Genomic DNA, 15,541 nt, shown 5'->3' with positions numbered 1-15,541 from the left:
CTTTTATATTTATTTATTTTCCCTTTTGTTGCCTTTGTTGTTTTTCACTGTTGTTGTAGTTATTATTGATGTTGTTGGATAGGACAGAGAAAAATGGAGAGAGGGGAAGACAGAGGGGGAGAGAAAGACAGACACCTGCAGACCTGCTTCACCACCTGTGAAGCGACTCCCCTGCAGGTGGGGGCTCAAAGTGGGATCCTCACGCCCGTTCTTGCACTTTGCGCCACATAATTTAACCCGCCGTGCTACCGCCCGACTCCCAAGACGAGTATGTTTTATTGATCGTATGCTTTAACTAAGAAACAAGTCAAGCAAAACACTAAAGATAGTAGTCAAGAGCAAGACAATGAGAATGTACTCTAGAGTAATTCAGTTTTTAATTCAAACAATAGCAGATACTAGTGGCCAGCTCAAAGAACCTCACATCATTCACGAACATGCTCAAGAGCAGAGTGACGTCCTTGGTGTCCTAGATCTCCTGCTGGCCCTGAGGATGGTCCAACAAGGCGGCAGGTTTAACAAATGCACCGAAGGGGCCGGGCAGTGGCACACCTGGCTAAGCACACACATCACCATGCATGAGGACCTGGGTTCAAGCCCTGTCCCCACCTGCAGGGGTAAAGCTTCATGAGCTGTGAAGCACTGTCGTAGGCGGCTCTATTTTTCTCTCCTCTGTTCTGTCAACTTAAATGAAAAACAAAGATAAGTGTGCCTTAGTCAGAAAAAAAGTTATTTACAGCTGACATGGTGTTTCAAGTGGTAACTAACTTCGTTACTGTGAGAAATCACTTAGCTCAGCATCATGAGAACCCAAGCCATCCCTACAGACAGACTTCAGTATCATATCCACATCACCAACCGAGATTCAACCCAGAAGGCCTAGGGTTCAAATCAAATGGAATGAACTGAGAGACTGGAGTTTTATTCCCAGAACCCAATGCTACAGAAGGAAGGCCGCAGACCTGCTTCACGGCTCCTGAAGGCCTTCCCCCTGCAGACGGGGGCTGCTGGCTTGCTCATGACAGCATGTGCAGTCAACCGGACACAGCGCCTGCAGAACCCCACATTTAAGACTAGACCCAGAGAGACCAAAGCAACACTTCACTCCAGCACTTAAGGAGCCAGGGATAGGACTGGAGGGCCCACCATGCAAAGTGCCTGCTCAAACTCTGCTGAGTCACCTCCCCGCGGAAGTAGAAAGCCCCGAGAAGTGCATAACTCCTCCCTCAACAATCTGCGACACTACCCCTCTACCCAGTGCTCAGCTAGGTGTGCGGTTTCTCTTTCCTTAACTGTGACAACACTACACTATGTAAACCACAGCTTCCAAATGTTACCTTTTAGGTATTCAAGCACAACCAAGATCCTTCAGTTGGTCCTTGCGCTTTGCGCTAAATGTCAACTTTTAAAGGAGCAGCAGCATAACTGGCACTTGACTCTCAGCCTTTGTGGTAACCAGCAGGGATGGACTGTGTTCTGAGAGAAACTGTTTGTATGACTTTCTGCCCCTGCTGAATACCTCTTCCAGCACCCTTACCATCTTTCTGATATATATATATATATATTATTTTAATGAGAGAATGAGAGAGACTGAGAGTAGAGCACTACTCAGCTCTGTGGTTTGTGCTGTTGCTGGGGATTCAATCTGGCTCCTCAGAGCCTCAGGCATGCGTCTTTTGCATAACCATCATGCTGTCTCCCCAGCCTACACACTTACCTTCTTAACAAAGATTCTACAAGATACACTTGAGGTAGAAGAAAAGTGATTTAGAATTAGACCCTAGTGTTAAAAATACTACCTCTAACTAGTATTTGGAAGCCAAGAAACAAACTGTGATTTAATATTTAGGAAAATATCAGTCAGTCAGTAACTGTTGTTAGGCGGGTGGATTCCTTGTGTTGTTCCAGAAGGAGCAAAAATCATGTATATTTTATTTTTTTTACTATTTATTTATTTATTCCTTTTTGTTGCCCTTGTCGATTTTATTGTTGTAGTTGTTGTTATCGATGTCGTTGTTGGATAGGACAGAGAGAAATGGAGAGAGGAGGGGAAGACAAAGAGGGGGAGAGAAAGACAGACACCTGCAGACCTGCTTCACTGCCTGTGAAGCGACTCCCCTGCAGGTGGGGAGCCCGGGGCTCGAACCGGGATCCTTACGCCGGTCCTTGCGCTTTGTGCCACGTGCGCTTAGCCCGCTGCGCTACAGCCCGACTCCCCATAAATAAGATATGAGTCGGAAAGACATATACTTTGCTCTCAACACCTCTCAGGGCCTGGTATTTATTTCTTTTTACTAGGAGGGTTATTGCTGGGGCTCAATGCCTGCACAATAAACCCAACACTCCCAATATTCTATTTGATTCTTTGCCCATTTTTAAAAAATTATTATTTTTTTTTATAGAGAGAGAGAAATTCAGGGATGGGAGAAGGAAGTGAGAAAGAGACGTCATAGCACTGTTCTACTGCTTGCGAAGCTTCACCCTGCAGGTGGGAGCCAGGGACCTGAACCTGGATTCTCACTCACAGTGATGTGTGCGTTCAACCTCAGCCCAACAACTACCGAGCCCACGGCCGTTTCAGCTGGCACAGGAGGGAGCTTTCTGGCTGTGTGGTAAGATTTTCTAGGGGCATTTTATACCCCATGATCCCTGATGATATTTGGTCCTTTTCTATCTACTATTGTTTAAAATTCACCCCTCTGCTATTCTTTGTCTCTTTTCTCTAGTTTGCTCAGCTTTAACGGTTTACTGTTTTCTCCAGCTGTGTTTATTCTGCAGTTTAACAGCTCATTTAGTTAATTTCAGTGACTTTTTTTTTCACTTCTTTAAAGTTCTAAGTTTTCCATATCCTCATTTATTAATGTCCCCTTTCATTAGTTTCTATTCCTTTTTTTAAAAAAATCTGTAGTCATTGTGGATATTTTTTGTGGTATATTATTTCCTCATGTGGCTGTGAGCTCATGTTCAGCTCTGAGATTGTCTACAGAGTGGCATTTATTTATTTATTTTTATTTATTTATTCCCTTCTGTTGCCCTTGTCCTTTTTATTGTTGTAGTTATTATTGTTATTGTCATCGTTGTTGGATAGGACAGAGAGAAATGGAGAGAGGAGGGGAAGACAGAGAGGGGGAGAGAAAGACAGACACCTGCAGACCTGCTTCACTGCCTGTGAAGGGAATCCCCTGCAGGTGGGGAGCCGGGGCTCAAACCGGGATCTTTACACCGGTCCTTGCGTTTTGCGCCACCTGCGCTTAACCCGCTGCACTACAGCCCGACTCCCGTGGCCTTTAGTTTTACGAAGAGTGACAGGAATGTCTAAATTCTTCCATACAGAGATTTCTGTACTGTACAAAGCATGAACTTGGAACATAAGCACAGTGCAGCTAAGGTCCTCCAACCAAGAGGCAAAGATGAAAAAGCCGCAGTTTTTTTTTCACACTCAAGCTCTGTCACTTCCTGTGGATAAGATTTTCAGTTCTGTTTTCACATCTTTCCAAGGCCCTACCTACATGGGTGTCTCTGTCCTAGGCGTTCTCAGTCTCACCTCTTCATCCTTTTTTGCCCCCAATGACTAAGAAAACTTTTTTTAAAAAAAGCAACCAGCATACTGGCTCAGCTCTGCCAAAGAAACATACACCCAGCCAAAAAGATCTATGTATGCCTATGTTCAGAGCAGCACCATTTGTAACTGAAGCAACCTAAGTGTTCAACAATAGGAGTGGCTGAGTAAGTTTTGGTACATATACACAATGGAATACTGCTCAGCTATTCAAAATAGTGAATTCTCCTTCTTCACCACATCTTGGATGGGATCATGGAAGTGAGATTAGCAAGAAAGATGAAGATGGGATGATCCCACTCATAGACAGAAGTTGAAAAAAAAAAAAACAGAAAGGAAAACACACAGCAGAATTTGGACTGGAGTTGGTGCACTGCAGCGAAGTAAAGGCCTCTGGGGTGGGGGGAGTGTTCAGGTCCTGGAATGTGATGGAGGAAGTAGGTGGGGGGTTAAAGTGTTATGTGGAAAAACCGAGAGGTGTTACATGTGTACAACTACTGTATTTTACTGTGGATTGTAAACCATTAATCCCCTCCTCCCAAATAAAATAAAGAAAAAAACAAAAACAGCACTGCTCAGCTCTGGTTTATGGAGATACTGAGGACTGAACTTGGAACTTTAAGAGCCTCAAGCATGTCAACCCTATGCCATCTTCCTACCTGGAGAAAAGCATTCCATCAGTTATGTCCTTGTAGTATGTTAGCGAAAAAGCATGACGAAAGCCCCTGGAATATCTGAATTATCACTAATTTTTAGTTTCCACTTTCCTATATTCTGGAGTTACCCCTCTCAAATTCCACTGATTTCTCTATTTATTGCCACTAGGCTTATCACTAGAGCTAGGTGCTGGAACTACAAATGCACAGCTCCCTGAAGCCATTTCTTCCTTTTTTTTTTTAAAAAAAAAGATTTTATTTATTTATGAGAAAGATAGGAGGAGAGAGAAAGAACCAGACATCACTCTGGCACATGTGCTGCTGGGGATCGAACTCGGGACCTCATGCTTGGGAGTCCAAAGCTTTACCACTGCACCACCACCCGGACCACTTTTTTTTTTTTTTTAATATTTATTTTATTTATTTATTCCCTTTTGTTGCCCTTGTTGTTTTTCATTGTTGTAGTTATTATTGTTGTTGTCGTTGTTGGATAGGACAGAGAGAAATGGAGAGAGGATGGGAAGACAGAGAAGAGGAGAGAAAGATAGACACCTGCAGACCTGCTTCACTGCCTGTGAAGCGACTCCCCTGCAGGTGGGGAGCCGGGATTTGAACCGGGATCCTTATGCTGGTCCTTGTGCTTTGCGCCACCTGCGCTTAACCCGCTGTGCTACAGCCCGACTCCCCACCCGGACCACTTTTCCTTTGTTTTTTATCTATCTATTTTTAAAGAATTTATTTATTTATTTATTTATTTATTTATTTATTTATTTATCAGAAGGGTAGGCAGAGAGAGAAAAAAAACCAGCCATCACTCTGCTACATGTGCTGCCAGGGATTGAGTTCATGGCTGAGAATCCAGTGCTTTAACTACTGCGCCACTGCCCGGACCACTGTCTGTCTTTCTTTCTATTTTTATTTGATGCCCTTGTTGTTTTTTTTATTGTTGTTGTAGTTATTATTGTTGTTGATGTTGTCATTGTTGGATAGGACAGAGAGAAATGGAGAGGAGGGGAAGACAGAGAGGGGGAGAGAAAGACAGACACCTGCAGACCTGCTTCACCGCCTGTGAAGCGACTCCCCTGCAGGTGGGGAGCCGGGGGCTCGAACCGGGATCCTCACACCAGTCCTTGCGCTCTGCGCCACATGAGCTTAACCCCCTGGCACCACCGCCCGACTCCCTTCTATTTTTATTTGATAGGAAAAGAAAAATTGAGAAGGAAGGGTCCCAGTGACAACCCTGGTGACAATTTTTTTAAAAAAAACACACTTCTACCCATGACCTATATCATTATTAAAATACGAAAGGGCCGGGAGTCGGGGGCAGCGGGTTAAGCGCACGTGGCGCAGAGCGCAGGGACCGGCTTAAGGATGCCAGCTTGAGCCCCCGGCTCCCCACCTGCAGGGGAGTCCCTTCACAGGCGGTGAAGCAGGTCTGCAGGTGTCTGTCTTTCTCTCCTCCTCTCTCCATCTCTCTCTGTCCTATCCAACGACGACGACATCAATAACAAAAACAATAATAAAGAAACAAGGGCAACAACAGGGCAAATAAATAAATAAAATAAAATACTTTAAAAATACATAAGGGCCAGCAAATAGCCCACTTGGATAGTGCACTGGTCACCATGTGCAAGGCCCAAGCTCAAGCCTAGGACCTACCACACTGAAGACAGTTTCATGCTGTGGTCTCTTTTACTCTTGCTCTGCCTTCTCCGTCTCTATAAATAGCAGCAAGAACAAAGGAATACAAATAGGACATTTCGCTGAGCCCAGTGCCTGCGAGAACTATAGGGAATAGCAATTGTATTTCTGTCAAAAGGTTTAGCTTCCTGGGGACACCATTTCACAAGAGAAAGGAGCAACTGCTGTGGAAGCAGGAATTCCAAAAGCCAGCCAACGTCTGGGCTCACTCTGAGTTGGAGACTTCAGGGTGAGTGCATGTTGTCACGAAGGCCTTGCAAGGAAGCAGGTCATATGCATGGACATGACTGTAAGAGCAACTGTGACTTGAGAGCTTTGTCAAAAGACAAACAGCTGAAGAATAGTTTAGACCCAGAAATACGAAGGCTTTCAAAAAAATCATTTCAAGTAATCAGTATTACTTTCATTCTAACCTTTGAAAAGGAAGTTCTTGGAAGATTAAACTAAAACACTAAAAAAAAAAAAAAAAAAAAAGACTGGCTTAAAAGAAACACAATTTTGGCAGCAACTGATAGGACAGATAAAAAAAAAAAAGGCAATTACTTTAACAGTTTTAATAAGAACCAAGGAGAGACATAAGGATAGTTATTGGCTTAAAATACTTAGAAAGGGACACATTAGACACTTTAGAGACATAAATTTAAGAGAAACAATAATAAAAAAAAAAAAAGGGAAGTTCTTGAGCAAGAAATGGCACAGTGTTTAACCCTCAAGCTTGGGGTCTTTTTAAAACTGTATTATCTTTACTTTATTTATTGGATAGAAACAGCCAGAAATCTAGACAGAAGGAGGTGTAAGAGAGGAAGAGACAGAGACACCTGCAGCCCTGCTTTACCACTCCCAAAGCTTTAACTCTGAGGATGGGGGCTGGGGGATAGAACCCAGGTCCCTGTACATTGTAACATGTGTACTCAACCAGGTATGCCACCACCAGGTCCCAAGCTTGGGGTCTTGAGTTTGAGTCTTGGCATTGCATCTGCCTGAGTGATGCTTTAATTATTTCTTTTCTCCTCATAAGTAAATAAACAGCAGCCCAAATATGGCTCAGTACATAAGCACTCGACCCTCACACAAGAGGTCTCAAATTCTATCACTGAGAGATATGGTGTTCTCGCTCTCATAATTAAACATTTATTTAAAATAATAAAAATCTTGGGGGCCAGGTGGTGGCATACTTGGTTAAGCATTCACAATATAGTGTACAAAGAAGGATCTAGGTTCAAGGCCCTGGTCCACACCTACAAGGGGAAGCTTCATGAGTAGCGAAGCAGGGCTGCAGGTGTCTCTCTTCTCCCCTCTCTACCTCCCCCTCTCCTCTCAATTTCTCTCTGTCTCTACCCAATAATAAAAAATAAATAATGTTTAGAAAATAAAAATCTTGTGGGCCAGGTGGAGGCGCGCGCCTGGCTAAAGCACACACACTACAGTGCACAATGACCTGGGTTCAAGCCCCTGCTCCCCACCAGCTGGAGGAAATTACATGAGTGCTGAAGCAGAGCTGCAGGTGTCTCTTTGTACCTCTCTCCATACCTTCTCCTCCCCCGTCAATTTCTCTCTGTCTCTATCTAATAAATAGATAAAATTAATTTTTTAACCTTAAAAATAAATGGGATGGGGGAGATAGCATAATGGTTATGCAAAGAGACTCTCATGCCTGAAGCTTCGAAGTCCCAGGTTCAATCCCTCACATCACCATATGCCAGAGCTGAGCAGTGCTCTGGGAAAAAATAAATAAGATATAGGTGTTATAAAAACATAAAAAAGGGAGTCAGGGGAGTCGGGCTGTAGCGCAGCGGGTTAAGCGCAGGTGGCGCAAAGCACAAGGACCGACATAAGGATCCCGGTTCGAACCCCGGCTCCCCACCTGCAGGGGAGTCGCTTCACAGGCGGTGAAGCAGGTCTGCAGGTGTCTATCTTTCTCTCCTCCTCTCTGTCTTCCCCTCCTCTCTCCATTTCTCTCTGTCCTATCCAACAACAACAACAACAACTACAACAATAAAACAACAAGGGCAACAAAAGGGAATAAATAAATAAAATAAATATTAAAAAAAAAAAAAAGGGAGTCAGGCGGTAGCGCAGAGGGTTTAAACATAAGGTTAAGCAAAGTGCAAGGACCAGAGTAAGAATCCTGGTTTGAGCCCCCAGCTCCCCACCTGCAGGGGAGTCACTTCACAGGTGGTGAAGCAGGTCTGCAGGTGTCTGTCTTTCTCTCCCCCCCCCCCCGTCTTCCCCATCTCTCTCCATTTTTCAGTCCTATCCAAAAAACAAAGACTTTAATAACAACAACAATAAAAAAACAAGGGCAACAAAAGGGAATGAATAAATATTAAAAAATTTAAAAAAAATAGGAAATTATTGTGGTCCAGAGGTGGTGCAATGGATAAAGCAATGGACTTTCTTGCAATGAGGTCCTGAGTTCAATCCCTGGCAGCACACATACCAGAGTGATGTCTGGTTCTTTCTCTTCTCCTTTCTAATAAATAAACAAAATCTTAAAAAAAAAAAAAAAAAAAAGGAAGTTGTTAAATTTGAACTTTGGAAATGCAACAGAAACATACTAAGATATCTTGTGCAATATTTAGTATATATTTATATTAAATCTTCTAACTTATTTCTCCCCAACCAAATTATCTGAAGAAATGTTGATTTACACAAGTGTCACAGGCATACATAGTCAACACACCTCACGGACCACCAAATTGTCATTTGTAAACTTACTTATATTAAACAATAATTCAGTATTTATCTAAAATTTGAACTGAACTGAGTGTCTTGTACCTGGCAACGTAACCCACAGTCACTTTTATTATTATTTTCCCTTTTGTTGCCCTTGTTGTTTTGTTGTTGTAGTTATTGTTGTTGTTGATGTCGTCGTTGTTGGATAGGACAGAGAGAAATGGAGAGAGGAGGAGAGAAAGACAGACATCTGCAGACCTGCTTTACCACCTGTGTAGACACTTCCCCTGCAGGTGGGGAGCGGGGGGCTTGAACCGGGATCCTTACGCTGGTCCTTGTGCTTTGCGCCATGTGTGCTTAACCCGCTGCGCTACTGCTCGACTCCCCCACAGTCACTTTTTATCTGCAAGTGGATCAGCGGGACTTAAAGAAAAGGAAGGGAAAATGCCTGGCCATAAAAAAAGAGTCAAGGCTGAATGAACTGTGGTGGCTGGCTAAGCTGGCAGAGCTGAAGCATGCACTTACCTGCATTGTAACTAGTCTGTCATCCACCATCACCTCCTTCGTCAGAAAGTCTGCTCCTATGGTAGCTTTATACTGGTTACTGAACTTCTTGTTCACATACTGGTTCATGAGTGATGTCTTGCCAACTCTGAAAAGGAAGAAAACTTATGAGTCCAAATCAGTTAGGAAGGACTAGAAACTGGCTCGGATACTTGCCCCTTTGAAGGAATCTGTGTCTTAAAGAACCACTGTCACAAAACAGTGCCAACAAACTTCCTACTGTTATTTTTCCCCTAATGGGGCCTCTGTAATTCCACAGCTCCTGGAAGGTTTTTTCCTCTTCTCTCTTTTCAATTTCAAATATTTAAAGAGAGATGCCAAGGCACCACGCCACTGTTTATGGGGCTTCCCCTGGAGCCAGGCACGGTGCTCCCACAGGGTGCTGAGGGCTCATCCCCGGCCCTCATGTATGGCAAGGTGCGTGCTCTCCAGGGTTACTTACAACACTACTCATTTCACAATGTACCTTCTCTTAGCCCAGGAGGTGCCACAGTGGATGAAGCCTCTTGAGTTTAACCCTTGGTATCGTATGTGTCAAATGAATGCTCTGGTTCTCTCTAAAACATATTTTTTTAATATTTTATTTATTAATGATAGGGATAGGAGGAGAGAGAGAAAGAACCAGACATCACTCCGGTACATGTGCTGCCGGAGATTGAACTCAGGACCTCATGCTTGAGAGTCCAACACTTTATCCACTGCGCCACCTCCCAGACCACTCTATTTTTTAAAAAAATGTTATTTCTCGGGGCCAGGCAGTTCTATCTGGCAACAACAACAGCAATAACAACAATAAAAATAACAACAAGGGTGACAACAAGGGCAACAAAATAAGAAAAGTGTCCTCCAGGAGCAGTGAATTCATAGTGCAGGCACCGAGACCTAGCAATAACTCTGGAGGCAAAAAAAAATAAAGTGAATACAATGAAATAATTAAAAAATGAATAAAATTCTTTAAAAAATGTAATTGCTCTGTGATACAGAGGTGGCGCAGTGATCAAGCTTTGGACTCTCAAGCATGAGGTCTTGAGTTCGATCCACAGCATGTGCCAGAGTGATGTCTGTTTCTTTTTCTCTCCTATCTTTCTCATTAATAAATAAATAAAATCCTTAAAAATAAATTTGTAAAAAAACAAGTAATTTCTCCTTGGATTAAAACTTGGAGGGCCCAGGTTCAATCTTCAGCACCATGATAAACAACCTAAGTGGCACTCTGGTAAAGATAAGTCAAATAGGGAGTCAGGCAGTAGCACAGAGGGTGAAGCGCAGGTGAAGGACTGGCGTAAGGATCCCGGTTCGAACCCCGGCTCCCCACCTGCAGGGGAGTCGCTTCCCAGGCGGTGAAGCAGGTCTGCAGGTGTCTGTCTTTCTCTCCCCCTCTCTGTCTTCCCCTCCTCTCTCCATTTCTCTCTGTCCTATCCAACAATGATGACATCAATAACAACAACAATAATAATTACAACATGGCCAACAAAAAGGGAATAAACAAACATTAAAAAATAAGGAAAATAAAAAATAGGGGCTGGGTGGTGGCACACCTGGTTGAGCACACATGTTACAGTGCACAAGGACCCGGGTTCAAGGCCCTGGTCCCCACCTGCAAGGGAAAAGCTTTGCGAGTGGTGGAGCAGGGCTGCAGGTATCTCTCTGTCTCTCTCCCTTCCTATCACCTCCTTCCTTCTCAATTTCCGGCTGTCTCTAGCCAATAAATAAATAAAGATAAAAAATAAAATCTTGGGGAAAAAAAAGTCTAAAAAGAAGGCCAGTTGATGGTGCACCCGATTGAGTGCATCTTACCATACACAAGGACCCATGTTCAAAGCCCCAGTCCCCACTTTTGAGAAGCTTCAGAAGTGATGACCCAGTACTGCAAGTGTCTCTCTTTCATTCTACCCCCCACCACCCTTTTAAATATTTTCTATCTACTTTCCTATGTATTTATTTTGCCAGAGCACTGATCAGCTCTGGTTTATATGGTGTTTCGGGGAATTGAACCTGAGACTTTGGAGCCTCAGGCTTGAGAATCTCTTTGCATAACCATTATGCTGTCTACCCCCTGCCCTTTCTAACTCTCTATCTCTCCCATACATCTCAGTTTCTGTCTCTATCCAATAAATAATAAATTTTCAAAAACTGTTTATAAGTTATAGTAAATATAATTCAGTACCACAACTATTAATGTTTTTGCCTTCAAGAAGGATGTCAGCCAATAGTCAGGTTCTAAAAGAAGCTTCAGCAACAAGATCACTCACTCCACCATTCTAAACATATCCCCATGGTTTCTATTCAGACCAAGGAAGTCCTGGCAGGAAGCCACTGGCTTTGAGCAGTCAGCTAACCTGTTGTGTCAAAGCAAACCAGTATCCCACCAAACCAGAATCTACTGCAAAGGAAGACGCTTAAGGATGTTTCTCTCTTTTTAAACAATTTATTATTAATAGACAGAGAAAAATTGAGAGGGGAAGGGGAGATAGTGACGGAGAGAGACAGAGAAACGCCCACAGCCCTGCTTCTCCACTAATGAAGCTTGTCCCCCCTGCAGGTGGGGTCCAGGGGCTTGAACTTGGGGTGCTTTCACAATTTACATGTACACTTAGCCAGGTGAGCTAGCCCTGGCAGGGATGTTTCTCAATAAGAACACTGATGAGTAAGACCAAAAGAAACAATGTGTGATATAGTGTGTGTGTGTGTGTGTGTGTGTGTGTGTGTGTGTGTATGCGTATGCACTAGTGACGTTGGTTAAGACAGCCAGGTGGTAGATAACATAACAGTTTTCCTCACAGCAAATAAAAAATATCACCTTCCTTTCTTTTTTATTTTTATTTGTTTGTTTATTTATTTTTCCCTTTTGTTGCCCTTGTTGTTTATTGTTGTAGTTGTTGTTATGATGCTGTTGTTGCTGGATAGGACAGAGAGAAAAGGAGAGAGGAGGGGAAGACTGGAGGGGGGGGAGAAAGACCTGCTTCACCACCTGTGAAGGGACTCCCCTGCAGGTGGGGAGCCAGGGGCTTGAACTGGGATCCTCATGCTGGTCCCTGCGCTTCACATGCAATTAACCCGCTGCACTATCGCCTGACTCCCTACTACCTTCCTTTCGTACAAAGAAATACATTCCTCTTCGTACACAGAGGACCTGGAGTCTAAGATGATGCTTTCCAAAACACGCCACTCATTGTAAGTTTCTGTCTCTATCCAATAAATAATAAATTTTCAAAAACTGCTTATAAGTTACAGTAAATACAATTCAGTACTACAACTAGTAATGTTTTTCCCTTCAAAAAAAAGGTTTGTGGGAGAAGCCAAGAAATTTGTCACCGAACCAGGTCAGGTGATTCTCTTCAGGAAGTTTGGTTGATACAAGATTAAAAGTAGTACCAGAGGAAAGTGACAGCAAAAGGAAGACAGCAAGAGAAAGGAAGACAAAGAGAGCAATCAAGAGGCCTGGGGCGTAGTTTACTGGCAGAGCATCTGCCTGGCTTAAGAGGGGTCCTTGGTTCACTCCCGCACATGTGCTGCCGGGGATTGAACTCAGGACCTCATACTTGAGAGTCCAACACTTTATCCACTGTGCCACCTCCCGGACCACTGGACCATTTAAATCTCTGTTGTGTCCCAAAGCAGCAGGAAGATTCAGGGCTCTAAATTCGTATATCAGGGCAGAAACTTGAAAATGTCAACAAAAGGTAAGAATTACAAGAGAGGGAGTTCAAGCCCAATTGTGTTGGTTAGTTCAGACTTAATGAGACACTTACCCAGAATCCCCCAAGATGATAACCTTCAGCAACACTTTCTTCCTAGAGGTCATCCTTCAAACTAAAAAAATAAATAAATAAAAGGAAAAATATTGTGAGTGCAATGGAAATACTGAGGTGAACATGACATAAACATCTACCATGAGAACAAGTACTAAGGGAGTCTGGCTGTAGCATAGCTGGTTATGCTCAGGTGGCGCAAAGCGCAAGGACCGGCGTAAGGATCCTGGTTCGAGCCCCAGCTCCCCACCTGCAGGGGAGTCGCTTCACAAGCGGTGAAGCAGGTCTGCAGTTATCTCGCTTTCTCTCCCCCTCTCTGTCTTCCCCTCCTCTCTCCATCCTATCCAACGAAGACAACTTCATTAACAACAATAATAATGACAACAATAAAAAACAAGGGCAGCAACAGGGAATAAATAAAATAAATAAAAAAGAACAAGTACTAATTAGGGAACAACGCAAAGTGAACTGGGATTCTGGAAAGCCTATTTCCCTTATTGTTCCACCACCCAAGGTTCGTGTCTATGTGCTCATGGAGGCTTCCCCTAGTTCTGCAGCACACGTATACCCTATGCGCCCCAGGGCCGCAAATGGGTCATGGCACAGGCAAGGCAGATGTTTGACCAGGTGAGCTATTTCACTGACCCCAGCAAGAGTTGTTTACTTTATTTTTATTTATTTTTTATATTTATTTTCCCTTTTCTGACCCTTTTTTATTGTTGTTGTTATTGATATTGTTGTTGGATAGGACAGAGAGAAATGGAGAGAGGAGGGGAAGACAGAGGGGGAAGAGAAAGACAGACACCTGCAGACCTAACTTCACCACTTGTGAAGCGTCTCCCCTGCAGGTGGGGAGCCGGGGGCTTGAACAGGGATCCTTATGCCGGTCCCTGCGCTTTGCGCCACATGCGCTTAACCCACTGCGCCACCGCCCGACCCCCAGTGTTACCTATTTTTTTAAATATTTATTTATACACTTTTGTTGCCCTTGTTTTATTGTGGTTATTCTTGCTGTCGTCGTTGTTGGATAGGACAGAGAGAAATGGAGAGAGGAGGGGAAGACAGAGAGGGGGAGAGAAAGACAGACACCTGCAGACCTGCTTCACCGCTTGTGAAGGGACTCCCCTGCAGGTGGGGAGCCAGGGGCTCAATCCGGGATCCTTACGCCAGACCCTCTGCTTTGTGCCACATGCGCTTAACCCGCTGTGCTACTGCACGACTCCGTTTTTTAAAAGAACTTTTTTTTTTTTTTTACCAGAGCACTGTTCAGCTCTGGCTTATAGTGGTGTGGGGGACTGAACCTGGGACTTTGGAGCCTAGGCATGAGAGTTTGTTTGCATAACCAGTATGCTATCTCCCCTCCGCCCAAAATAACTTCTTAAAAAGAAAGAACCAGACATCACTCTGGTACAAGTGCTGCTGGGTATTGAACTCAAGACCTTATTTGTGAGAGTCCAGTGCCTTATCCACTGCGCCACATGTTGTTTTTTGGTACTGTCACTGGGGCTTCCTTAATACAAGCTGTCTTTTTCAGATAGAAAGACATAGGCACTGGGGCTGGGCAGTGATACACCGGGTTAAGTGCACATAATACAAAACATAAGAACCAGCACAAGGATGTCGGTTCAAGACTCCAGCTCACCACCCGCAGGGGGGTTGCTTCACAAGTGGTGACGCAGGTCTGCAGGTATCTTTCTCACTCACTCCCTCTCTATCTTCTGCTCTTCTCTCAGTTCTCTGTCCTATTCAAAAGTGGAAAGAAGAAAAAAAATCCGCCAGGAGAGGTAGATTTGTAATGCTGACACCGAACCCTAGCAATAACCCCGGAGGTTAAAAAAATCAAAGTATGGGGCTGGGCGGTAGCGCAGCAGGTTAAGAGCACATGGCACAAAGTATAAGGACTGGCATAAGGATCTCGATTGGAGCCCCCAGCTCCCAGCCTACAGGGGGATCTCTTTGAAGGCGCTGAAGTATGTCAGCAGGTGACTTTCTTTTTCTCCGCTTCTTCCCCTCCTCTTCCATTGTCTGTCTGCCCTATACTAGATAGATGGGGGGAGGGTTAGCACCAAAGCTTCCTTCAGTGTGCTAGTGGCCAGGCTGTAACCTGGGTACTGCTCATGAGAACGTAAGCACTACACAAGTAAGCTATCTTGCTTGGCCACCCAAGTGTTTTTTTGTTTGTTTGTTTTTGCCACAAGGGTTATTGTTAAGACATAGTACATACACTATGACTACACTTCTCCTGGATTTTTAAATTGTTTACTAGATAGAAATTAGGAGGGGAGGGAGTTGGGCGGTAGCGCAGGGGGTTAAGCGCACGTGGCATGAAGCGCAAGGACCGGCGAAAAGATTCCGGTTCGAGCCCCCGGCTCCCCACCTGCAGGGGAGTCACTTCACAAGTGGTGAAGCAGGTTTGCAGGTGTCTATCTTGCTCTCCTTCTGTCTTCCCCTCCTCTCTCCATTTCTCTCTGTCCTAGCCAACAATAACTACAACAACAATAAAAAAACAATGGCAACAAAAGGGAAAATAAATATTTTTTAAAAATTAGCAGGAAAGGGAAAATAGAGAGGGAGAGAGGAACCTGCAGCCCTGCTTCCCCACTTGTGAGGCTTTCCCCCTGCAGGTGAAACGA

General features: G+C 44.1%; 1 protein-coding gene across 5 annotated transcripts in view; it reads right to left on the bottom strand.

Moving 5' to 3' along the window:
* RAB7A (RAB7A, member RAS oncogene family) overlaps positions 1-15,541 on the bottom strand; it is a 66,809-nt gene that overhangs the window by 12,806 nt on the left and 38,462 nt on the right. For all 5 annotated transcript variants that reach the window (XM_007531622.3, XM_060180328.1, XM_060180326.1 and 2 more), the window contains 2 exons: positions 12,909-12,969; positions 9,118-9,244 (listed from right to left, as the gene is read on the bottom strand). In XM_007531622.3, the coding sequence (XP_007531684.1) occupies positions 9,118-9,244; positions 12,909-12,961 (180 nt within the window). In that variant the 5' untranslated portion in view covers positions 12,962-12,969. The remainder of the gene's footprint in view (positions 1-9,117; positions 9,245-12,908; positions 12,970-15,541) is intronic.

This window comes from Erinaceus europaeus, chromosome 21 (assembly GCF_950295315.1).
Source record: "Erinaceus europaeus chromosome 21, mEriEur2.1, whole genome shotgun sequence".
In the NCBI taxonomy this organism is placed as follows: domain Eukaryota; kingdom Metazoa; phylum Chordata; class Mammalia; order Eulipotyphla; family Erinaceidae; genus Erinaceus; species Erinaceus europaeus.
This window is presented reverse-complemented; position numbering and strand designations above follow the sequence as displayed.